The following is a 25,704-nucleotide window of genomic DNA, read 5'->3' as shown; positions in this document are numbered from 1 at the left end:
CCTAATGCTATCTCTTCCCAATCCCCCCACCCCCTGCTATTTCTCCCCTAGCCTCCCACCCCCTAGGCCCCAGTGTATGATGTTCCCCTCCCTGTGTCCATGTGTTCTCATTGTTCAACACCCACTTATGAGTGAGAACATGTGGTATTCAGTTTTCTGTTCTTGTGTCAGTTTGTTGAGAATGATGGTTTCCAGTTTCATCCATGTCCCTGCAAAGGAAATGAACTCATCCTTTTTTATGGCTGCATAGTATTGCATGGTGTATATGTGCCACATTTTCTTTATTCAGTCTATCATTGATGGGCATTTGAGTTGGTTCCAAGTCTTTGCTATTGTGAACAGTGCCACAATAAACATACATATCTATGTGTCTTTGTAATAGAATGATTTATAATCCTTTGGATATATACCCAGTAATATGATTGCTGGATCAAATGGTGTTTCTATTTCTAGATCCTTGAAGAATTGCTACACTGTCTTCCACAATGGTTGAGTTCTTTCTTTCAGTGCCTCCCTTATACTCTGCTGCACAGATTCTTGTCAGTCTGTTTCTCCAAACTCTGAACTGTGTCTCCCCAACTTAGTAATACTGGGGGCTCTGTGTGGATATCCCATCCCTGTACTGTCTAGAAACTTTCTCTAGCTGGGATACTTTTCAGGCTCACCTTGTTTATTTCTCTTCTCTCAGAGATCACTGTTCTGCACTGCCTGTGTTCAGTGTTTGAAAACTCCAATTTTATATTTTATGTTTGGTTTTCTAGTTGTTTACTGTGGGAGGGTATGTCTATTCTGTTATTCTATTATGGCTGGTGGGCCAAAGAAACACTTAATACAAAAGTATTTGAAGGATACCCCATTTATGTGAAGTGTAAAATTAACAAATATAAATTTTAGATTAAGATATTATTAGATGTATGATCATCAGTTTAAGGTCATCTATTTTTGACCTTAAAATTAGGAACCCAGCAGTTGGAGAAGATGATTAACTCATGGAACTGAAGGAGAGGAGATATTTAAGGAGATTCCCTAAGGTTTGTACGTTGAGGGGTGGAGTGAGGTGATGTGCTTCTTCTCCTTCTGCTGTTGTGTTGTATGCTTCTGCCTTGATGCAGAGGCAACAGCTTTCCTCCTTTTTCTGGGATATTAATGCCAAGCTATGGGAAGCAGGAGTTCTGATAGATGACACAGAGAAAGAGGGAATTCAGTATAAGAGCTTTAAACCTTCATAGGCTTGGATAGAAATGACTAGGAGGGCAGAGATTGTGACTCATTCTGGGAAATATGTCAAGAAACTTTTGTTACATTAATAAAAAAGGCTGAGTGGATTATATTCTCCCTCTCTCCTTCCATTTCTTCCCTTCTTGTCCCTCCTCTCTGCTGACTATGTGAGTTTGCCATGTGTCTGGTACTGATCCAAGTAGTGAATGTTGAATGCAGAATGACCTCAGTAAAGTTTTCGATCTCACCATATCCATGCTCCATAGATAAAAAGCAGTGATTGTACTACCATGCAGCCTTCTCTCAAAGCTGTCAGTACCCACTGCCTCATTCTTGGTTAAAGCCCTTTTGGTTTCCAACAGTAGCACTGAAAATCTGGCCTAGTGTTCCCAGGCTGGAACAGTTTCTAAAGCACTGGCCATCAACTCTGTCCTACCTCAGCTGTTCTCCTGTGTGAGCTGTCTCCAGGTTAGATGATAACGCTGAGGAGCTGCATTTCTTCTACCTCTTCCTGCCTTTCCACATGTATTGAATTGAATAATGTCTCCCCAAATTCATGGCCTCCCGGAGCCCTGTGAATGTGACCATATTTGGAAATGAGGTCTTTGCAGATATAATCAAATTAAGATGAAGTCATACTGGATTAGGGTGAGTCCTAAATCCAATATGACTGGTATCCTTATAAGAAGAGGGAAATTTGGCCACAGAGACCCAGACACACAGGGGAGAAGGCCATGACTAATATGTTTCAAAGTTGGCAACAACCAGAATCTAGGAAGAGGAAACAGCCTAAAGAGAGAGCATGGCCAACTCCTTGATTTCCAACCTCTAGCCTCAAGAGCTGTGAGAAAACAAACATTTGTTGTTTTAAGCCACCAGTTTGTGATACTTTGTACGGCCTATCCCAGGGAGGCCTTTCTTACTTTCCCTGTTCTTCCCCTCACCCTGTAGCAGGATCCTTTTCTGAGGAGTTAAACTGCTTAAGCTCAGGCACCTTTCATTTCACTAAAAACTGGGAAAGTTAATAAATTATTTGTACTGCTTTGCAAGGATAGTGCTTTGAAATCAAAGTGACAACTTGCTACCCTGATAATTGTTTTTATCATCAGTACTATCAAATTTCTTTCCATTTATTAAAGTATAAAACTACTTTAATTTCTTAATTGTCTTGAGTAATTTTCATATAATAGCCAATGGTTTAAAAACAAAAATTTATGAAAGGAAAAGATTTGGAGTAACTTTAAATCTAGAAATCAAAATGAAAAAGGCTAACACTTAGGTCATCTGTACTTTTTTTTTTCTTCTTATTTTATCTACAGTATTGGAGAAGCAAAACTAAATCTTTAAGAACATTTCAGCGAGCCAACAGACATAATATGGCAAAATCTCTCCAAACTTAAATTGGAAGCAGGAACAAAGAGAGAAGAAAATAGATTTCAACAGCAGGCCCCCTACATCCCCTCCGATCAGTTATAATATCCGTTGGCTATTCCTCTGGCACAAATAAGCAGGAGCATTCTGAGAGCCAAAACCAAATTGTTTAATATAATACAAAGTAAGAGGGCACATATGGAGGTCCCATGTCTATGAACTGAAAATTGAAAACTCAAAATAGGCAAGTTGGAAAACCTGACAACAAACTGTTATTAAAAAATGAAAGAGGAAAAAGAAAATGCTTAATAGTGAAACCTAACATTCTGGAGATATCTGTTAAAAATAATTAATAAGGAAAATGGAACTAGTGTGTTTTAAACTTACTTTTGATGCTTTGGGTCTAAGAAGAGGAAGAAACTTAGCAACATTTAAACTGTAATCATTCTTTAGAAACTTGTGTTTCATAAGCAGGCTGTGGAAGAATATGCAAACACATATGCATGTGTGCTTCTCCCCAAATCAGGTCACCAAATTGCTCCCAGTAACCTTCTTTTCTAGCCTGACAAGTGGCTGATTTTTTCTGCCACTTATTCCTTGGGGGCCTCTGTCCTTTCTGTGCTCTGACCTGCATTACAGGAATGGGGAAGCATGTTATACTGCTCATCTAGGAAGTTAGGAAGGGGCTGGAGGTGAAAAGAAGGGGGATTTGGTAGGTTTGAGAGCTGCCAGGAAAAGGGAGTAGGAATATTGTAAGAAAACTAACTTCTTATACAAATGAGCACAGTTCTGGCATTATTGGATGGCATTGAAAATTGAAAGTCCTAAGTGGCATAAAAAAATGTTTACTTCAAAAACAGAGTGAAGGTGTGCTGTAATTAGGTAGTAACCTAAGAAAGAAGTATTGGCCCCATTTTGGGTTAGTAACTGGAGAACGAGTTCAAAAAGGAGAGAAAATAAAAACAAAAATTAGCTCGGGTTGTCAGAACATTTTATGGTTCTTAGAATCGTATTTATCACAGAGTGAAAGGAAAGTTTTAATGAAGTTTTCTTACTTCTGATTTAGATCTCAGTCTCCCTAGTGCACTATTACTTTTTCTTTCATGGATTGGGTCTTTATTTTATTTCTACAAGAAAAAATAACACATGGTTTCATTTAAAAATGTTTAATAATACATAGATATATATAAAGTAAGGATGAAAATCTTTCTCTCCTCCTCAGACCCAATTCTGTAGTTTTTTTCTATGCACATATAAATATATGTATATACATTTATATATGTGTTTACATAAATGGGATCATTGTTCTATAACTTACTTTTTCCACCTAACATTATATCATTGACATTTTTCCTTGCGAGCTTATACAGAATTACCTTATTATTTATAATAGCTATGTAGTATTCCATTGCATGGATGATTTTAATTTGTTTAATGGAACCCCTATTGATGATGAATAATCCTTCGTTATTCTCATGGTTACCCCTATAACTTTAAATAATGTATTTCTCCTTTCTAATTTCTCGTCTTTGGACAATAACTATTAATTTCTGCCATGCTAAATGAAGAATTCAGTGTATTATTTCTGCCTCCTACATTCCTTTCTATTTTCCTTCTGATTTTTGATATTTTTACATCATCAAGATTTATAATATTTATATTCTATTCAGTAACTATAATTTAGTTCTCTGTGCTTTGTTTATAAGTTGATTAAAAATTTAAACCTAATAAAAGTACGTAATTAGTCTGTTTATATAAACAGGATTCATTTCAGAAATAAGTAGTGTAATAGGTGGTATAATTCTTTGTAGTATAATGGATGGTATAATTCTTTGAAGGTGGTATAATCCTCTGTCACACTGCTCATTGACAGAGACTATTTCAAGTCAAATCAAAATTTTACAAATTCTTGGCCGAGTGTGGAGGCTCACACCTTTAATCCTAGCACTTTGGAAGTTGAGGCAGGAGGATTGCTTGGGGCCAGGAGTTTGAGACGAGCTGGGCAACATAGCAAGACTCCATCTCTTAAAAAAAAAAATCAGGCAGATGTGGTGGCATATACCTACAGTCCTAGCTACTTAAGAGACTGAAACAGGAGGATGGCCTGGGCCCAGGAGTTGGAAGCTGCAGGGAGCTGTGATCATGCTACTGCTCTGTGGCCTGGATGACAGAGTAAGATACTATCTCTTAAAAAAAAAAAATTCTAAAAACTCTGTTAGTTTCATACCATGACCACACTAACAAACCTCTTTTAAACTGTGCACAGACAGAAAACCTTCAATCAAGGATCGAGTGTCACAGTGTTTTTCTGTGGTTTAATTCCCAGTTAGTGAGCAAATGTATTCAATGGGACTCACAAGTTAGGTCACACAAATGAAAGCAATAATTGTGGATTATATCATGGAGATGGCGAATCAAGTGGGTACTAGTCTCTATTGGGCTGAACACATCCAGAAGGTTTAATTCTTTCCCAGAAGGACAGGTTCAGTTTCCTTAAGTGGAATTTATTATTTTATATGTATCTCCAGCCCTTTCCCCCAGGAAATTCTGAGGTATGGGTGGACTATTTAATTAATGGCTGTGTCAGGTTTAATAGACCCCAAAATACCATAGGACCAAGGGAAAATTGTAGCAATGCAAATTTCTTTATCAAAGATGAAATATATTATATCCTTATTTTCTTTCACTCTTGAGTTTTTGTCTAAATGAGCCGGAGGCTAGCAGTTACCAATGAATCACTTTGACTAGAGCTGGTCACTCTTTGTATGAACTCACCTTTGTATGTAATATAACCAGAGGCACCAGAGTCTGCCCTGGCCAAGATCCACTCATGCATTTGAAAGGTGTGACACTATCAGAAATGAAGTCAGTGTTACTGGGATCGGGTAGATATTTGGGGTGTGGGGAAGACTGGTATTAACATATTCAGCATTGTGTTCTGGAGGGTCTTCTACATCCATAACAGTTCCTTGCCTATATGATTTGCCTTTACCTTTTAAAAAATGGATGGATATTAGTTTAATGTCTGGCCTATCTAGTGTAAACTTTGCTACTTAGCAGTAATTTTTACTTTTTTCTTTTTACCCCCGAAGTTAATTAGTTTTGAGCAGCTACTGGTAGTATTGGTTTGATCTTCTACAGCAGCAAAGAACAGTCACCTGAGATCTTTGGCCTAGGTTTGACCTATTCCTTAGGGCTCCATTGACCTTGAAGGCCTTGTTTGATCAGTGCTGACATTGACCTAGAAAATTCAATTGTCTTCCTCCTTAGTGGACTTGTCAGTCCCTTTCTGCATCTGATGATTCTGGGCAGTTAACTTGAGTTGAAGTCCTATATAAAATGACTTATTCTGAAGTATAGCTGAGACCCTTAGATTACCACCCATTTTCTTTTAGATGTGTCTAGAGACGATCTTGTTAAACTCAGCAACAGAAGTCCTATAATTATTTTGTTAGCTGGATTCCAGCAGGCATAACATAGCTTGCTGGGTGGCATAGCCCTATGACAGCTTGTACTAAAACAGACCCAAACATGTTCTATCAGGAAATCCTTAGATCTCTATCCAAAATGCAATCAGCACTATACTAGAAATCTTGCTTGTCTCTCTTGGATTCTGTAAGGCCTATAGGACCTTAAAAGTTCAAGATTAGAATCTGCCCCAGCAATGTGGTAGCCTGGAGGCATATGTGCAAAGGCAATTAATTATTTGTTTAAAATGAAGTGCCATTTATTTATAGGCACAAAGGGTTTTACAATAAAAAGTTCAGTCTCCTTTCTAACCCTTCCACTTTCTCTACTCAAACCCTCAGAGGTTGCCACTGATATCTTGGTCTTGGGTGTCTTTCCAGATATATTCACTGTACATGCAGCATGTACACTTACATTTAAGTGTATGGTAGCATACATGTATTCATACTGTGTTGCACTTAAAAAAATAACTTAATGGTCTGTCTTGAACTCATTCTTTATTTTTTGTGGTTGCATACTATCTCATTATTTGTATATAAAATAATTTATTTAGCCAATCCTCACTGATGGAAATTTAGGTTGTTTCCAACCTTATCCTATTAAAATAACATTTTAATAATCATTATATGAATTTTATATATTACATATGTGACTATATCTATAAGATAAATTCTTGGAAGTAACATTTTTGAGTCTAAGGTGTGTGTATTTTAAATTTTGATAGTTTTTGCCAACTTGTTCTTCAGGGATCTTATGCTAATTTAAACTCCCCGGCCCCTGGCAATGTCATTATGAGAGTGCCTGCTTGTTTTATCCATGTTTTTGTCTATACAGTCCCTTTCATACTTTTTGATCTTTCCCAATCTGATAAGTAAAAAATGTTATCACAGTTTTTAATATGCATTTTTCTTATGGCTAACTTTGAACATATTTTTATTTACATTTTTTTTTTAAGTAAACTATCTGTATTTCCTTTGCTTATTCTCCTGTTAGGCTGTTGGACTCTTTCTTATTGATTTGGTGGAACTATTTATATTTTGAGGAAATTAAAGCTATTTTGTATTGAAAATATTAGTTCTTTTCTATGATATAAGCTACAAATCCTTTTTCACATTTTGATATGTCTTTTAACTTTATAGTGTTAAGAGTTTGTTTGCCTGCAGTAGAATTTATCAGTCTTTTATGACTTCTGGGTTTTTATCATATTAAAAAAAATATGTATTTTTAGCTGGGCACGGTGGCTTACACCTGTAATCCCAGCACTTTGGGAGGCCAAGGTGGGTGGATCATCTGAGGTCAGGAGTTTGAGACCAGCCTAGCCAACATGGTAAAACCCTGTCTCTACTGAAAATACAAAAACTAGCTGGCTGTTGTGGCGGGCACCTGTAATCCCAGCTACTCAGGAGGCTGAGGCAGGAGAATCATTTGAACCCAGGAGGTGGAGATTGTGTGAGTGGAGATTGCATCATTGCACTCTGGCCTGAGTGACAATAGTGAAACTCTGTCTCAAAAAAAAAAAAGTATTCTCCTATATTTTCATCTAGCACATTTAGGTTTTTTTTTTTTTTTCCTCATTTAAATATTTCTTATTTTGGTCTAAGGTGAAGGGCATTCTGTTTAGATACTGGAAGAGTTTTGGCTGTGAGAAAGTATTCTCTTTTTAATTAGTGTTTTCTGGGATGTAACAGCTGGATATTTCTTATTAATTTCTCTTCTATAGTGATAGAGTGAAGCAACATGTTTTGTGGTGAATGGACAGCAAGGAGTCCTAATAGGTGAAGTGTAGTTGAACATGGAACAATTTTAAGTTACAAAACTAAAGTTTCAGAGGGCCAACACTGGCCAAGTTGCCAGAAAGTAGTTTTTGAGGTAGTGGTAAAGACCACATCAAAGGCAGTTTCAGCATAGAAAAGCCTCCAAGAAGAGAGCATTGACAGAGGTGATTTTAGCATTTGGAGAGCTCCAGATGAGCTATGTTGTTCATGAAGATCTTGAGTTGTTTGTGGACTTTTCTCCTGAGGTAGCTGCATATTACCTGATTGATTGTGTTCATTGAGTTCAAAAGGGGGGCTCCAAGGAATTGAGTATAGTCATTCTCAAGTTTGGCTGCTGTGCTAGAATCTGCTAGGTAGATTCTGACTTAATTGTTCTGAGGTGGGACCCCAGCAACATTTTGAAAACTCCCCAGGGGGGTCTAATGTGCAGCTCCAATTGCAAGCCATTGTTAATGCAGTTAGTTTGCTGTCGCTTTGAGTCAGGGATTGCAGTACATGCCTCAGTACTTCCAAAATGTGCATACAAATCACCCGGGGATCACATTTTAAATACAGAATCAGGAAGTCTGGGGTGGAGCTTGAGATTCTACATGTCTGTCTAATAAGCTTGCAGCTCATGCTGTGGCTGCTGGTCCCCACATCACACTTGAGTGGCTTGAGTTTGTTATTTAAAGTGCAAAGCACTGGCCCGTACCAGTCCATGAGAGTCAGTAAGCCATGGTCCTACTCTCTGGCAGAATTTGCTTAGTGTGCTAGAAAGAATACTCAGGTCAAGAGATCCGCTTTCTCCACTTCCTGCTCTGTCTCCAACTAATTAGCGGTAAGACAAGTTTCTTAGAAGTGCTTTACTCCTTCACCCTCTTATCTTTAAAATGAGAGGCTTGAATTGGATAAACTCGAAGCTCCCCTTTGTTATTACATCCTCACATGCTTGTCCAGGGTGTTTTCATACACTGTCTGCATCAGGTTTTTATGTGGAATGGAATCTGGTTCCTATAAAGATCTTGTCATCCCTTAGAGGCTGGGGGCCTACGCCCTGAGCTTATGATCTACTGGGAGAAATAAAACTAACAAATGTTAAAAAATTAAAGAAGAGTTAAATGTTGAAGTGTAAGCTATGATAAGTACAAAAAGGATGCAGGGAAGCAAGAGAGGAGTGTTAGTTGGAATGGTCTGGAAAACTTCATTGCCAAGCGGGGATTTGAGTTAACATTGTTTACTGGGCTAGATGGACTACGGGGCTGACAGAGAGTTGCAGTTCTCATGCTTTTGTGTTTGTCTCTAAAAAAGCATCTTCAACAGAGGAGAACAAGACATATTTTTCTACCTTAAATTAAAACAAAGTAGGAGAAAGACCTAGTTTTGTGGAAGTGTTTAAAGGGAAATCAAAATCCAAAAAACTCTATATTTAATTTTTCAAGGCTAATCTTGACTGAAAAGATTGATATTGAAAAAAATCACTAGTACCAAATATAGAGCAAAAACCCAGTGTACTTCCCTATAGATAATAATAAATGCTATTAGAAATTACCTGAAATGTAAGTAAAAATTCCTTACATTATAAGTAATATTGAAAGTGACATATCTCTTTATCTTAACTCATTGGGAAAGAGGCCAGATAATATATTTAGATTTTATAACATAGGTGCACAGGAATTTTTGACTCATCTCTTTTAATGTCAAAGGAGATGTATTTTGCATTGTAATTAGAATTTTACTAAACGTTATGTTCCCTTAAGAGGAGGTTGTATGACCAGGGCTCAGATATAGGAAAATACAAAATAGAGCAGTTACCCTCATTTAATGAGTTATATTTAGTGCACACAATGCAGCTTTGTGTTCTCAGAATATCCTGAGAGTTTTGGTTTTTATCTCTATGGCTAGATCATTTTGAAATTGCAGACTTTGAGTAATTTTTCTCACAAACACCTGCTATTATAGTTTTACTGTATAGTCATGCTGCATAATAACATTTCAGTCAAAGACAGACCACATATACAGTGTTCCCATAAGATTATAATACTGCATTTTTACAGTACCTTTTCTTTGTTCAAACATGCTTAGATACACAAATACTTATCATTTTGTTACAGTTGTCTGCAATTAGTACAGTAACATGCTGTACAGGTTTGCAGCCTAGGAGCAAGCAACTATGTCATATAGCCTAGGTACGTAGGAGGCTATACCATTCAGGTTTGTGTAAGCACAGTCTATGATGTTGTACCATGACAGAATAGCTCAATGACGTGTTTCTCAAAAGGTATTCCTGCCATTAGGTGATGCATAACTGTGTATGGTAAATCTTTTATATAATCAACTGTTGATTATCACAGTGAGATTGATGATACAATACAATAGGAATCTTCTATTTTTAAACTATTAAACACAATTTATGTTACTTAAGAGCAAAATTATTTTGGTTGCAAGTGACATAAAACCCAACCTATTGGGTGAAGCCAAGAAGGGACTTTTTGGGGTCATATAATTGAAAAGTTGAGGTAGAACTAGTTTCAGATATGGTTGGTGTAAATAACCTAGTCAGAATCTGGTTTCTTTGCATCTCATGGTCTTGCTTTCCTCTGAGTTGCAAAGCAGACTTTGTTTAATTACCTGGTGGCTGCCAGTTGGTTTATTTTATTTTAATTTTTGGTCTGTGTGGTTCAAACCTTGTGGAAAAGAGAACAGCCACCTTTCCCAAACTCCCCAAACCAAATCCTGAATTGTATCCCATTGGCTGTGATTGTAGATAATTTGTCCTTCAGAGTCTCTGGGGCCAGCAGTACTGATTGGCAAGATTGGAGTCCTGTGTCTATCCCTGGAGCTGTAATTAGAGGAACAGTAGCCAATGTTCCTCTAAGGAATCATTGCTTTCAAAATCAGGGAATGGTTCCTTAAAGGAGCAATGACTACTGCTCCAAAAGAAGGAATAATAGATAGATGTTTGATGTGAAACAGTGGCAATGTCAACGGTCAGTACATATATGTTTCTCAGTTTAAGCCAATGTTAAATTTACATTTTTCTGAATACAAAGGTTTCAATGGTAGAAGACCGTCACAGGGTCTGCTTTGTGGTCGGATAGTGTAGAGCTGGAATTTAAAACAGTAATTCCATCTACACAATGGATATCCTTAATTAAATAATTAAAAATTACAGTATTGGATATCTGTTGGTCTACTTTACAGGCAGGAATGTTATTAAAAATATTTAAGAACCTGTGACAGAGGCATCAACCAATCAGAATGAGCTGGATCCAACCAATCAAAACTAGTGCTGACAACAACCAACCAGTGCAGCCACTTGAGTGAGGGCTGGCAGTTTGTCAGCACAACTTACTGGGAGGCATTGTTAAGGTGCTGCCAAGTCTCTTAAAAAATAGAGTTACTGTTTTAGTTTCCTAGGAACGTCATAATGAAATACCACAAGCTGGAAGACTTAAAGTAGCAGAAATTTATTGTCTCACAGTTCTGGAGGTTAGAAGTCTGAAATCAAGTTGTTGGCAGGGACCTGCTCCCACCTAAGGCTCTAGGGAAGGAGCATTCCTTACTGCTTCTAGTCTTCAGTGGCCGATGGCAATCCTTAGCGTTCTTTAGCTCGTAGATGGACCTCTCCAGTCTTTATCTTCACATGGCTTTTTTCCTGTTTGTGTCACTGCATCCACATTTCCCTCTTCTTATAGGAAGATTAAGTAACCCCTTAGTCCTTAGTTAGTATTATTTTAATTCTGTTAAAATATAAATGTTGGTGGGACAATTTGGTGGGGAATTAGTATTTATTGGCATGGATGTTTGTGCTTGGTGAGGTATTATATTCTTATACATGACTTTATTGAATTCAAACAAGTGTTATCTTAAAAAAAAACAAAACAGAACTGGGCCAGGCGCGGTGGCTCACGCTTATATTCCCAGCACTTTGGGAGGCCGAGGCAGGTGGATCACGAAGTCAAGAGATCGAGACCATCCTGGTCAACATGGTGAAACCCCGTCTCTACTAAAAATACAAAAATTAGCTGGGCATGGTGTTGCACACCTGTAGTCCCAGCTACTTGGGAGGCTGAGGCAGGAGAATTGCTTGAACCCAGGAGGCGGAGATTGTGGTGAACCGAGATCGTGCCATTGTACTCCAGCCTGGGTAACAAGAGCAAAACTCCATCTCAAAAAAGAAAAACAAAACAAAACAAAAACAAACAAACAAAAAAACGGAACTGGCCACAGCTAGATGAAGATCATCCATCAGTGTATTTAAGAGCAAGTACAAGAAACAGGAGAAAAATACTAGTAAAGGGCTTGGAAGCCGTATCTTGTAAGGAATATTTGCAGATGGCAGTCATTTCTTCGTTCTCAGAACAGCTGTGTAGAAAAAGGATTAGACGGCTGGGCGCGGTGGCTCACGCCTGTAATCCCAGTACTTTAGGAGGCCGAGGCGGGTGGATCACGAGGTCAAGAGATCGAGACCATCCTGGTCAACATGGTGAAACCCCGTCTCTACTAAAAATACAAAAAATCAGCTGGGCGTGGTGGCGCATGCCTGTAATCCCAGCTACTCAGGAGGCAGGAGAATTGCCTGAACCCAGGATGCAGAGGTTGCGGTGAGCCGAGATTGTGCCATTGCACTCCAGCCTGGGTAACAAGAGTGAAACTCCGTCTCAAAAAAAAAAAAAAAAGAAAAGAAAAAGGATTAGACTTCAGAGGGCAGAACTAAGTAAGTTTAAGTTAAAGGAAGTGAAATACGGGACAAAATTTTCTTAATGTACAATGCACCAAAGGAGGTGGCTACTGTGTAAGGGAGTAGCAAGCACAGGTTCCTGGAGGTACACAGGCAGTTGCTGAGATGCATAATTACCTTTCTGGGACATTTTCATAGAGATCTTCCCTTGAGAAAGAAATTGAAATGGAAGCTCTCTTCCAGCTTCGAGATCTATTGCAGGTCCTAAAATTGTTCTTTATGTGTATGCCATGAAAATCAATATTAATTATGTGACAAGCTATTTCTATAAGCTGAAGTTTTGTTCTGTGATCTTGGTGCTATGGACTAGTCAGGATAAAAAGGGGGAAGGTTTAATCTTGGAGGGGGGAAACATCTTTAATAAATAAGAAAGGTAGGAGAATAAAACATGCATTTATTGAGACCTACTATGTGCAGGATGTTGGACTAGTCTTTTTATCCATATAGTCTCATCTCATTTGGTACATTTAGTTTTTCACTGATCAGTTTGGAACTTATGGGAAGTGGTTCTTAAAATGATGAATTCTTAAAATAATTGGGGTTTTATATATTTTTTGGTGATGAAACACAGGACTGTTCTGATGGCTACATGTGCAAAATACACTTTCAAATTAAGAATGAGCCTGTGATGTCACATCCAGAGACATTTACTCATGGACAGACTTGTCTTCCCATGGAGGTAAGTAGTTTAATGTGTCATGTTCTTCTTTTCAGTCTCTGTAAAGTATACATTTAAACATTTAATTCTTGTTAAGTAAATATTTTAAAAACTTTAAACTACTTCCCATTGGATTCTGGGCCTATTATAGGGGAAGAAGGAGGTATTTTCCTTTGTAATACTGAAAGCAAGAATTGTGGTAAAGTTATATAAGATCCACTCTGACTCCAGATTGTAGTGAGCCATCATTCTTTTGGTTTCTGTTGGATCTGAATACCACAGATGACTTCTATTATCTACTGATTTTTTTTTTTTTCCCAAGTAAAATTCCCTGAAGATAATACAGCCCTAGCTTCAGGCTGCATAATACTTGATTGGAGACCTCTTTGCCTGCTCTGCCTATAGCCCTTTTTCCCTTGAAAATATGCTGGATCTGGGTCTTATTCCTTAGGGGACTTTAACCTTGAATTGAAAATCTTGCTGAACCAAATTTTATTATGGTACTAATGATTGAGTGGTTTTCTGAGATATTTTCAGTTTTCTTTTTATTGAAATGCAAATAGCCTTATTGTATTTCTTGTGAAAAAATTGTGTATAACCATTTTAAAAATAAATAATAGAGAAATACATAAAAAGGATTTAAAAATGTCCCATATGTCCTTCAATAAGTTACCACTGTTAACATTTTAGTAAGTATCCTTTCACATATTTCTATCGTATACACACACATATGTACTTGTTTTTTTTTGTTGTTGTTGTTTGCAATGAACAGGTATATCATGGACATCTTTCCATGTCAGTAAATGCAGAATTCCATAGTTCTTTTTAATGACTCCATTGCATTCTATCCTGTGGAAGTACCACAATTATATGGTACTCATATTGAAATAAAATACTTGAATTTTGAAAGAGGATTGGTGATGACCGAATTATTTCAGCACAAAAGAAGAAATCACTAGTGCTTTTATTCTGAGCATCCTGGGAAAATGAAAGAGGTGACTCTTTTTTGTCCAGGAAGAACTCTTTCTCAGAACATGTTAAATCAGGACCATTTGGCAATCAGACATCAGTCCCCTTGCCCATATGTGATGCTAGCCTGAAGGTAACTTTCACCTTTATAATTTGGTTTGGAAGTTATTCTTGAGAGTATTGTGCTTGGTAATAAGCTAAGTACCCCCAGATGGATGCTTGAATCTTGATTACTGCTTCGTGGTTCCAATAACCAACATCAAATCTGAAGCCAAGCATATTAGGAAGCTTTTCAATTCATTATATATTAACTTAAAAAATGTTTTAAAAATTAACATAGAAATGATGATTTAAAAAATCCATTACTAGTTTTTGCCTAACAAGTTGGCAGAGATTTGAAAAGCACTAAAAAGTGGTGTTGACAGTGTGAGGGAACTGACACTTTCTGGTTGATGTTTTAACTTCACAAAGTTTAGAGATGTGCACATACTATGAATAATCTATTCCAATTCTAGGAATTTAGCTCATAAAATATAATTTTTTTCAACATTTTTCATTTCCAACATTTTCCAATAAATTTGAAACATATGGAAAAGTTGAAAGAATTTTGCCGTGAATATCTATATGCTTACCACCTAAAGTCTATCATTAACATTTTGCTGTGCTTGCTTTATTATATGTTGATCCCTCTATCAGTACATCTTATTTTTTTGATGCAATAATTTTAATCAAAATAAATTACACACAAATACTCAAAATACTTGAATACACAAAGATTTACCTGCAAGTATATTCATCTCAACCTTACTTATAATAGGAAAAATGAAAACAATAGAAATATACAATAATAATGGATTGGTTAATTACGGCACATCCCTAGATGGATGCAGTCATTAAAAGTGATATTCTAGGTGACTTTTTAGTTATACAGGTTAAATGTTCATGTTGGCCGGGTGCGGTGGCTCAACGCCTGTAATCCAGCTCTTTGAGAGGCCAAGGCAGGTGGATCACCTGAGCTTAGGAATTTAAGACCAACCTAGGCAACATGGTGAAATCCTGTCTCTACTAAAAATACAGAAATTTAGCCAGGTGTGGTGGCATGCACCTGTGGTCCCAGCTACTCAGGAGGCTGAGACAGGAGAACTGTTTGAGCCTGGGTGGTGGAGGTTGCAGTGAGCTGAGATCGTGCCATTGCACTCCAGCCTGGGTGATGGAGTGAGACCTTGTCTTGAAAAAGAGAAAAAACAAAAAAAAACAAAAAAAAAACAAAGTTCATGTTAAGTGAAAAAAATGGTAGATTACATGATATAAACAATAGAATCCAAGTATGATTAACATTCTTCAAACTATCAGTTGACTATTACAATTTTAAATTATGATTCTTTTTAAAATTTATCTTTTCAAAGAGCGAAACCGTAACTCTTTGCTCTCACTCCCTTGAAATCCCTACAGTTACTTTTGCTTGGTCCAGTGATTTCATTTGGAGTCACTATCCATCCTTGTAAGCTTCCATTACTGCCATAGCTCAGGTAGGCATCCCTCTCTCGTTTTTTCTTCTAGATAAGAGCTGAAGATTTTAAAGTTTAGAACAAGACAACCCAGTACCCCATTTTTGTGTGTCTACCAGCTTCGCCCTCCTGCATAGCAGAAATAGTGATTGAAAAATCACATATACATATATAAATATTTAATATTCACATAGGGCCTAGAAATAATTTCCCCCCTTCCAATCAGATCAGATTTTCTTAGAAATTTTTTTTCTTTTTAGTTACATTTATTCTTGTTCTTTCTCTTCAGGAATTTGCCTTAAAAGCGTATGTCCTTTATCGCTCCTTCTTAGTACTCCTCAGACTCATGCTTGTTGTTTTAAAAGCCAGATTGGTTCCTTAGACTGTAAATCCCATGGAAGTAAGCCGACTCAGTGAGTATGTATTATTTGACCAAACCTTCAGTTTTAATTACCCATAGAACTAGGTCACTTAACAAATGAGATACCTCTGTATTTTGATATAAACTGGATTATCAAGTGAGTTACTTAGAATTGATTAAATTATATCTATGTATTATACATAATACATAGATACTACATATATATGTATTATATATACAATATATGTAGTATAGTATATTACAAAAAGCATGGGTATGTGTGTGTATATAGGTGTATATATGTGTGTGTGTATATATGTGTGTGTGTATATATACACACATACATATGCTTTTTGTATACATATATACACATATATGTATATACATATATGTATATATACACACATATATATACTTTTTGTATACACATATATACACACACATACATAAATATATATATACACACACATCCCATACTTTTTGTAATATGCCATACTACCTATATTGTATATATAGTACATACATACATACACACACACACACACACACACACATCCCCCTAAAATAACCCTAGGGATTTCAAGGGAGCGAGAGAAAAAAGTTATGGGTTTCACTCTTTGAAGAGATAAATTTTAAAAGTATTATAATTTAAAATTGTAATAGTCAATGGATAGTTTGAAGAATATTAATCATACTTGGATTCTATTGTTTATACAACATAATCTACATATATACACATATATATGTGTATATGTATATATGTGTGTATACATATATATACATATATGTGGAGACGTGGGTTTTGCTCTGTTGCCCAGGCTTGTCTCAAAGTCCTGGCTTCAAGTGATCCTCACTCCTCAGCTTCCTGTAGTGCTGAGATTACAGTCATGAGCCACTGTGCCCAGCCTGAATTCTAAAAGAGTTTAGTTTCTAGTAGAATAACATTTTTTTTTCCAACAATCAATTTACATAGAAAAATCAACAATGTTTAAAAAGAGATGTTTGCAGGGAGTTTTTAGTAGTTTGTGTTTCTGAGTTGTCACGGGAATTGAATCGGATGATAAACCCTTCATCCTCCAGTCAACTCCAGTGTTTTATTTTTAATTATTTGGCAACTCATGTAAATTTAGTCTGCCTAATTTACTCAGATTATAACAACAGCACAAGTACAAGAAAGAGTGGTAGATTTGGAGATAGAAATTGTTTTGTAGTTCTCTTAGCCTCTTACTAGTAAGGTAACCTTGAATAAACTTCAGTTTTCTCATTCAAATTGTGGGCCCTTCTTACTTCTTGTTTTGGTTAGTTGTAAGAAGCATGCAGTGCTATTACTAATACTAATAATGTCACACATACAATTATCTTTTTCTGGTTATCTCATAATTATGCAAGAAGACGTAGGATGTGAATGGAGAAACATGAAGGAACAGGAAGAGAGCAGAGACTGTAACACATCCTTTAAATGTTGGGAATAATGAGTAGCCTCCAAGTTGGAAACTAACCCTTATTTAGCCACCACCACCAGTTATTCCAGAGAGTGGAACAGAGACAATTGAGAGTGACTCTCACTAAAAATCAGTGGTAGACTAATTAGAGCATTTAAAACATTTCATTTGAACTACGTATATAACGCCTCACTTTCTAGATCAACATTGGACAGAAATGTATTTTCCTCTCAAGTTCTCTTTTTCTTCAACATATATTTATAACTTTTATTTAGTCAATAGTATGATTAGAGGTATGATGATTTGAATTATTTTAGTTTTTCATTTAAAAATACCTCAGATGGCTAGGTATAGTGGCTCACACCTGTGGTACCACCGCTTCTTTTGGTCAAAAGAGGAGGATCGCTTGAGTCCAGGAGTTTGAGATCAGCTTGCACAACAAAGTAAGACCCCATCTCTATAAAACTAGAAAAATTAGGCGGGCATGGTGGCATGCACCTGTAATCCTAGCTACTCTGGAGGCTGGGACAGACTTATTGCATAAGTCTGGGTATTTGAGGTTACAATCAGCTATGGTCACACTACTGCACTCTATCTAGTATGGGCAACAGAACAGGACTCTGTCTCAAAAAAACAAACAAACAAAACCCCCCAAAAACCCCAAATATCTCAGAATTAATATTTTATCTTAATAGATAGCACATTTGTGATATCAGTAGAAAATACTGTGACAATTTAAGTGGGATGTAATTAGATAAGGGACAGTCATCTGCTAACATTTTTTTTTTTTTTTGAGACAGAGTCTTCCTCTGTTGTCCAGGCTGAAGTGCAATGGCACGATCTTGGCTCACTGCAACCTCTGCCTCCTGGATTCAAGTGATTCTCTCTTCTCAGCCTCCTAAGTAACTGGGATTACAGGCGCCCATCATCATGCCCAGCTAATTTTTGTATTTTCGTAGACACGGGGTTTCACCATGTTGGCTAGGCTGGTCTCGAACTCCTGATCTGAGGTGATCTGCCTGCCTTAGCCTCCCAAAGTGCTGGGATTATAGCCATGAGCCACTATGCCTCACCAAACTGCTAACATTTAAAAAACTGTGGCGTAGAGGAGGGTAGAAGGTCAGAGGAGGGAGAGGATCAGGAAAAATAACTAATGGGTACCAGGCTTAATACCTGGGTGATGAAATAATCTGTACAACAAACACCCATGACACAAATTTACCTGTGTAACAAACCTGCACTTGTACCCCTGAACTAAAAAGGTTTAAAAAAAAATTGAGTATTTAAGCAAATTTCATGAAAAAGATTGATTGTGCTCAGGATAGACAGAAGAACTCAAGGGATAATCCTAATTTGTACAAATTATCAAATTTAGTTGTAAGTGAATATACAGACTAGACTGTCATGAAAAATTATTGGTAATTTTGTGATAATTAATAAGTTCCATAATCTTGCAAGCAATCGTATAAAACAACATTATTTTTCATTTCAACCATCACTAATCAAAAGATACTTCAACTCTGCACTGAAGAGTCATAAACTCTTATTTAACTATTGTCCTTAGGATTCCAAAACAGGGTTTAGGTAAAATACATCCTTTCTTGATCATAAATATATAATGATCAAAAGTCTAAAATTTTTTTTACATTTTTCTTCTAAATTAGTTTTATTTTTAGATAGTTGAACAACCATATGCAAGGAATGTAGATATGTAATGGATATCAAGCTTGAGGGAAGGGTTTTTGTGGAGTTAGAGAGCATTATTTGCTTAGCTCCCAATATTTTTATTGAATGAACTATTAGATCAACACTTTTTATCAATGACTTTAACAGATTCTCTTTCAACACACATTTATGACAGCATTAATGCTTTCATGTATTAAAATTTTAATTCCGCTAAAATAATACTTATCATGGCCAATTATTGATTCTCTATTGCATGCCAGTTTACCTTACTAGTGGCTTTATTATCTTATTTAATCTTCACAAAACTCTTATGACAATGGATATTAATATGGCAAATATATGCACAAGATTAGCGAAGGTGGACAAACACACAGTAAATAATAATAACAATATTATAATAAAGACAGCAGTCTAAGTTTATGGAGGACTGTGGGTACTGAGCTAAGTGATTTGTATATATGAATTCATTTCAACTCATGATTTGGATACCTTTATTATCTTCACTTTATATATGAGGAAACTGAGACATGACACAAGGATTAAGCTTGCTTAAGGACTTTAGCTAGGAAGTGACTATGTTTGACTCCAGAGCTCATGCTCTTAGCCGTTTTAAGAGTCTGTTACTTTAGTGGGTGTCAGAATTACCTGGAAGGCTCGTTAAAAACAAGTTGCTGGGTCCCGCCTTCAGGGTTTTTTTGTTTTTGCTTTTTTTTGTTTGTTTGTTTTTTGAGATGCTGTCTGTCTCCGTCACCCAGGCTGGCACTGCAACCTCTGCCTCCCAAGTTCAAGGGATTCTCCTGTCTCAGCCTCCCAAGTAGCTGGGATTACAAATGCATGCCACCACCAGCTAATTTTTGTATTTTTAGTAGAGATGGGGTTTCACCATGTTGGCCAGGCTGGTCTTGAACTCCTGACCTCAGGTGATTCATCTGCATTGGCCTCCCAAAGTGCTGGGATTACAGGCACGAGCCACCGCGCCTGGCCCAGGTTTTGATTAAGTAGGTCTAGAGTTGGTCTCAGAATGACTATACTACTTAATAATAAAATGCTTGGCATAAATGAAATCTTTCGTAGCTGAAGATTAATTAATATGATGTGGGCCAGAGTCAGTATTGCAATAGAAGCAGAGCCTGAAATGGAGATTCTTGTTGAAGTGATTTATGAGGGATGTGTTCTTGGGTGAAAGGTAGTGGAGGAAGCAAGACAGAGCAAGGTGTAAAAGCTAGGAAAAATGGGGTCTCATGTAGAAGCTAACTTTAGTCTGATCCCCTAGGAAGCCCCAGAGCACAAACCATACCACAGAATTAGTCTCACTTTGTGTCGCTGGAGCCAGTCTTTTGTACTCTGTGACAGTCATTAGCCTAACAGTCAGTAGCTGAAGTGTAGGTGAACATAGCTTCTCAAGACAGGTGGCTCCAGTTTTACTGAGTACTCTCTAGAGAAGTGTGCTGCTGTGAGTTATCTGACCATTACAACAGCTGGGTTAGGATAGATGAACCAGCCTTAAGGGGGATCTAGGCATGGTAATAATAGTATGACTATCAAAGAGTAGTCTGAAATCCACATAATGGAATCTATGGGAAAATATATGTGTAAGGTCTGCCTTTACATGAAAAGAAGAGGCCTGACTTGACAGCAATTGTTTGAGAAAGAGCTAGTGATTTTAGTTGACCACAGGCTCAAGAAAGTAAAAAAGAATACCATGGATACTAGAAAACTAGGAACTTAAGCTACATTAATCGAAGCATAAGTGAAGCTCAGATATGGTCTGGGAACCCACTGAGACCTCAGAGACCCTTTCAGGAGGTCCACAAGATCAAAGCTATTCTTATAATGATATTAAGATGTTGTGTGTATTTTTTTTATAATATTTTTTTGAGACGGGGTCTCACTATTGGCCAGGCTGGAGTACAGTGGCAAGATCTCCATTCACTGCAGCTTCAACCTCCCCCGGCTCAGGTGCTTCTCCCTCTTCAGCCTCCTGAGTAGCTGGAATTACAGGTGCACACCACCATACCCGACTAATTTTTTTAAATTAAGTAAACGTGGGTTAAAATATAGCACTTGATTTTTTTTTTTTTAGAAAATTTTATTGTAGGTTGAGGGGTTCCACGTACAGGTTTATTACTTAGGTAAACTCATATCACGGGGGTTTGTTGTACTGATGATTTCATCACCCAGGTACTTAGCCTAGAACTCAATAGTTATCTTTTCTGTTCCTCTCCCTTCTCACCTCCTTCACCCTCAAGGAGACCCCAGTGTCTGGTGTTGCCTTCTTTGTGTTCATGAGTTCTCACCATTTAGCTCCCACTTATAAGTGAGAACATGTGTTATTTGGTTTTCTGTTTCTGGGAAGGTTTTCTTTTGCTAAGGATAATGGCCTCCAGCGCCATCCATGTTCCCACAAAAAGCCATGATCTTGTTCTTTTTTCTGGCTGCCTAATTTTTGTATTTTTTGTAGAGACAGAGTTTTGCTGTATTGCCCAGGCTGGCCTCAAACTCTTGAGCTCTCCCTGTCTCAGCCTCTCAGCCCATTATTTGTATTTTTTACTCTCATTTTCCTCTAGCTTTCCAGAGGCTACCTGACGTGTAATACTGCAACAGATTGAATGCAGAAGCAGGTAGAAGAATCCAGCCATATTCTATTAAAGCAAACATTTAAAAAATTTGCAAAAAATGTAAACAATGTCACTTTTCTTAGTATTTTATTTTGGAAACTGTATTTTTCAGAGAAACATGTTGTTATGTTAACAATTATTAAGTGAATTATTATTTTATATTATTATTTTAATAATTATAATTATCATATTAAACTTTTAATTTCAAATACCATGACTATTAATAGCTCCAACTCTCTTAATTCATCTTATTGGGATTCTCAATGAATTTTAAAAGTGTAAAGGGGTCCTGAGACTAAAAAGTTTGAGAACTACTGAGCTAGATTAATATAATATTGTAGTATTACATGTGAAGAACAACATTGATGGCCATTGTAAATAAAAAATTAATATGTAAATAATAGTTTTTAAATGAATAATACATAGGATTTATTCAAGTAGAGAAGCATACCAACAGCAGGGGATGTGCCTGAATACATATTATTATGAGGATTAGTAAAGAAGAACTTTAATAAGGATTGTCAAAGTAGAACTGAAGAAGAATGAAGGTTAGTTGGCTTCAGATTTCTAGAAGGCTTTTCTGTGAAAGAAAGAGTGGGCTTATGTTGCTTGTTGAGGATAGGACAGTTTTAGTGTCTGGAAATTATTCTAGACAACTCTCCCTTTGTTTAGAGTTCCCTACAATGAAATTGGTCAACTTACAAAGCTGTGAACTCCCTTGCCTTTAAGGAGATGTTCAGCTGCAGAGTAGATAGCCTTCTCTAGGAACAGTGGTTACAGACTCAAATGCTCAGATGCTTAAAGCAGCCGAGCAAATGATGAATGAGTGATACGGGCCAATTGGAAGTAGTGGGAGCTGTGACAGGTAGAGAGGGCAGGCCTTCTTTCTCCAAAGGGGCAGTAGATACGCAGCTCCAGGTGAATTTTCAAGAAAAGGCAGGGATCTGGATTGCTGTGTGTTGGCTTAATTTAAAAAAAAATCCTGTGCAGAGCACCTAGACTATATCTGTGGGCTGCAGATGATCATCAGGCCACTGATTTATAATCTCTAGCCTCAAATAATTCACAAAGGATTCCTGCATTGTGTAGAAGACTGAGCTATGGAACCTCTAAATTCTCTAGAATTTCATGATGAATAGTTCTATTTGTATATGTCGTATTTCCTATTTAAAGATGTCTAAAAGGAATATCTCTGCTAATACTTATTTTTTTTAATTTGACTTTGTATAATGTGGAAAATCAATTTATTTATCTGTTCTATTCTGAACCAGCAGTCCTGACTGTAGAAAAATAGGTAGATTCTGATGGAATTGGAGGTTGTTATGTTAAGTGAAATAGGCCCAGCACAGAAAGACTGAATGTTCTTACTCATATATGGGAGCTGAAAAAGTGAATCTCATGAAAATTGGGTAAATTGGAGATTAGTAGGGGCTGGGAAGTGTGGTGGGGGGGATGAAGTGAAGTTGATTAATGGGTACAAATATGTGGTTTGATAGAAGAAATAAGACCTGATGTTAGATAGATAGTAGGGTGACTATAGTTTATAGTAATCCATTGTACATTTCAAAATAGCTAGAAGAGAATAATTCAGATGTTTCTAGCATAAAGACAAATGTTTAAGGTGATATATATCCCAAGTACACTGATTTGATCTTTACAAATTATATGGATATATTAAATTATCACACATACCCCAAAACTATGTATATCTATTATACATCAATAAAATTGAAAAAAGAAACAGTTGGATTCATGATTTTTATGCCTGTAAGATTATTAACAAGAGCATGTACATAATAATAGGATTTAAAAAATCAAAGCAGAATGTAATAGAAAGTGAAGTCATTTGTGAAAATCATAATCTCTGCCTTCTTTGGATTTTCTAAATCAAAAGTTAAAATGATAGTTAAAAGAATGAGATGATACTTAGAAATCTACTAAATATGTTAGGGGGTCTTTTAGTTCTGACTTTGGGAAACAGTAGTTCTTACAGGCTAGTCATATTAAATAAGACATTTATTGAGAGTAGGTAGTATAATTTTTGCATGTGGCATTTCTGAATTTGTGAAATGAAAGTGAGACCGGCAGTTTTTGAACAAGATATTTTCCTTACTAGTGACCAAAAGAAATACATTGTGTCAATTTAAAATCCTCTAAACATAGGACTGGGAGTGATGGCTTATGCCTTTAATTCCAGCACTTTGGGAGGCCAATAGGGGAGGATCACTTGAGGCTTGGAGTTCAAGACCAGCTTGGCCAACGTGGTGGAACACTGTCTCTAATTTAAAAAATGAAAAAATTAGCCGGCATGCTCCTGTAATCTGAGTTACTTAGGAGGCTGAGGCAGGAGAATTTCTTGAACCCGGGAGGCGGAGACTGCAGCGATCCTAGATCGCACCACTGTACTCCAGCGTGGGTGAGAGAACGAGACACTGTCTCAAAAAAAAAAAAATCCTCTAAATATAAATGAATATTTACAACAGAAGCAAACATAATCAACACTGACTTGGGATATCTTATTTTATGTGACACTTATTTTCATAATGGGTATTGATACTACCATATCACTTTATCAACTTACGATTTTTTTTTGTATTTAATTGAAGACTTTTTTTTGGGAAATTGAGATACCATTTAACAGTAGTGAAAAACGTGATTTAACAGTTGATCTACTTTAATGAACATGAGCATATTGTCCTTATTGAAGCCTTATACATGAAATGATAATTTACATGAAATGATAATTTACAAATAGAAGTGGGAACACAAGCCCTATACTTCGATTAGACAATTTTTGATGCAAATTAGCCATTATTACCCCTTAAAATTTATGTGGCTATATTATGCAAAATAACTGCTAAATTTAATTTTTTTTAAGATTCTAAATTAATTTACTAGCTAATGAAGACTAGAGAAACTAGAGTTGAGAGATAAGGTGTAAGTTTTTTTTTTTCTTAATCATGTTTAGCACTCATCCACTCAGTAAATGGAAACAGTATCTGTTTAACATAGATACTGTTTTTTAATAATGAGTAGTAAAAATTATTAATGAATGCTCAGAAGGGGGGAATATCTGAAAATGTTTCCAATGTAACTAGTGTTCTGGCCAACATTGCTCTGTTTTTTTTTGTTTTGTTTTGTTTTGTTTTGTTTTGGGTCTCTAATGTCTTCATTTATGAAATTTTGAATCATTTTTCATAGAACAGAGATAACCTAGATTTTGTCTTTTGATTCACATAATTCAGCTACCTATACACACTTACTTTAATAGGTCAATAATTTTTATATTACTGAAGTTTGTGTTCTGCTTGAAGTTTGATTACTGTAGTTCCTCTTCCTTTTGCAGAGGCATCAGAAATGGATACCAAGCATATTTTATTTATTCATTTGCTATCATTACTTTAGAGCCTCAGGTTGCACCTTCAGATTACATTTTTAAAAACTATGAAAATGATAGAGTCATAAAAATAGCGATAATATACTAGTGGAAGAAAAAATTTTTGTCTTAGGGCTTTGTAGTTCACTAACTGTGATTTTCCTTAGACCAGGACAGGTAGAATATTATAGAAAGCGAGGCCCTCAACAAAAAACAACCCATCATAAATTCCCTGAAGCATAAAACTGAGAATCAGTAACAGGAGATGATCTCAATTGCCAAAGAACATATTCAAAGAGTGATGATCTTCTGAGGTAACCAGGCCTTGAAATACACTCATTTGCCCTAAGGATTTTATTAGGTGGCTTCTAGGATGAATTCTGTTTTGTATGTCCAAAATAGACTCACATGTCAGAATATTATGTTTTTTTATGATGGAATAAATGGTGAGCCACAGTTCTTAATAAGCATTAACAATTTATCTGTAAAGCAACTGCTGTTTTTGGACTGAAGTATAGACATGTTGATAAA

General features: G+C 36.5%; 1 protein-coding gene across 6 annotated transcripts in view; it reads left to right on the top strand.

The window, feature by feature from the left end:
- Nucleotides 1–25,704, top strand: part of ATG10 (autophagy related 10) — a 286,553-nt gene that overhangs the window by 79,183 nt on the left and 181,666 nt on the right. For 4 of the 6 annotated variants that reach the window (XM_032276865.1, XM_032276857.1, XM_032276873.1 and 1 more), the window contains exon 3: nt 13,127–13,234. The exons of the other annotated variants lie outside the window; for them this stretch is intronic. In XM_032276865.1, the coding sequence (XP_032132756.1) occupies nt 13,127–13,234 (108 nt within the window). The remainder of the gene's footprint in view (nt 1–13,126; nt 13,235–25,704) is intronic. 6 annotated transcript variants of the gene reach the window in all.

This window comes from Sapajus apella, unplaced genomic scaffold, assembly GCF_009761245.1.
Source record: "Sapajus apella isolate SASKATOON/1434 unplaced genomic scaffold, GSC_monkey_1.0 scaffold1, whole genome shotgun sequence".
In the NCBI taxonomy this organism is placed as follows: domain Eukaryota; kingdom Metazoa; phylum Chordata; class Mammalia; order Primates; family Cebidae; genus Sapajus; species Sapajus apella.
Note: the sequence above shows the minus strand (reverse complement) of the source record. Positions and strands in the feature narration are given on the sequence as shown.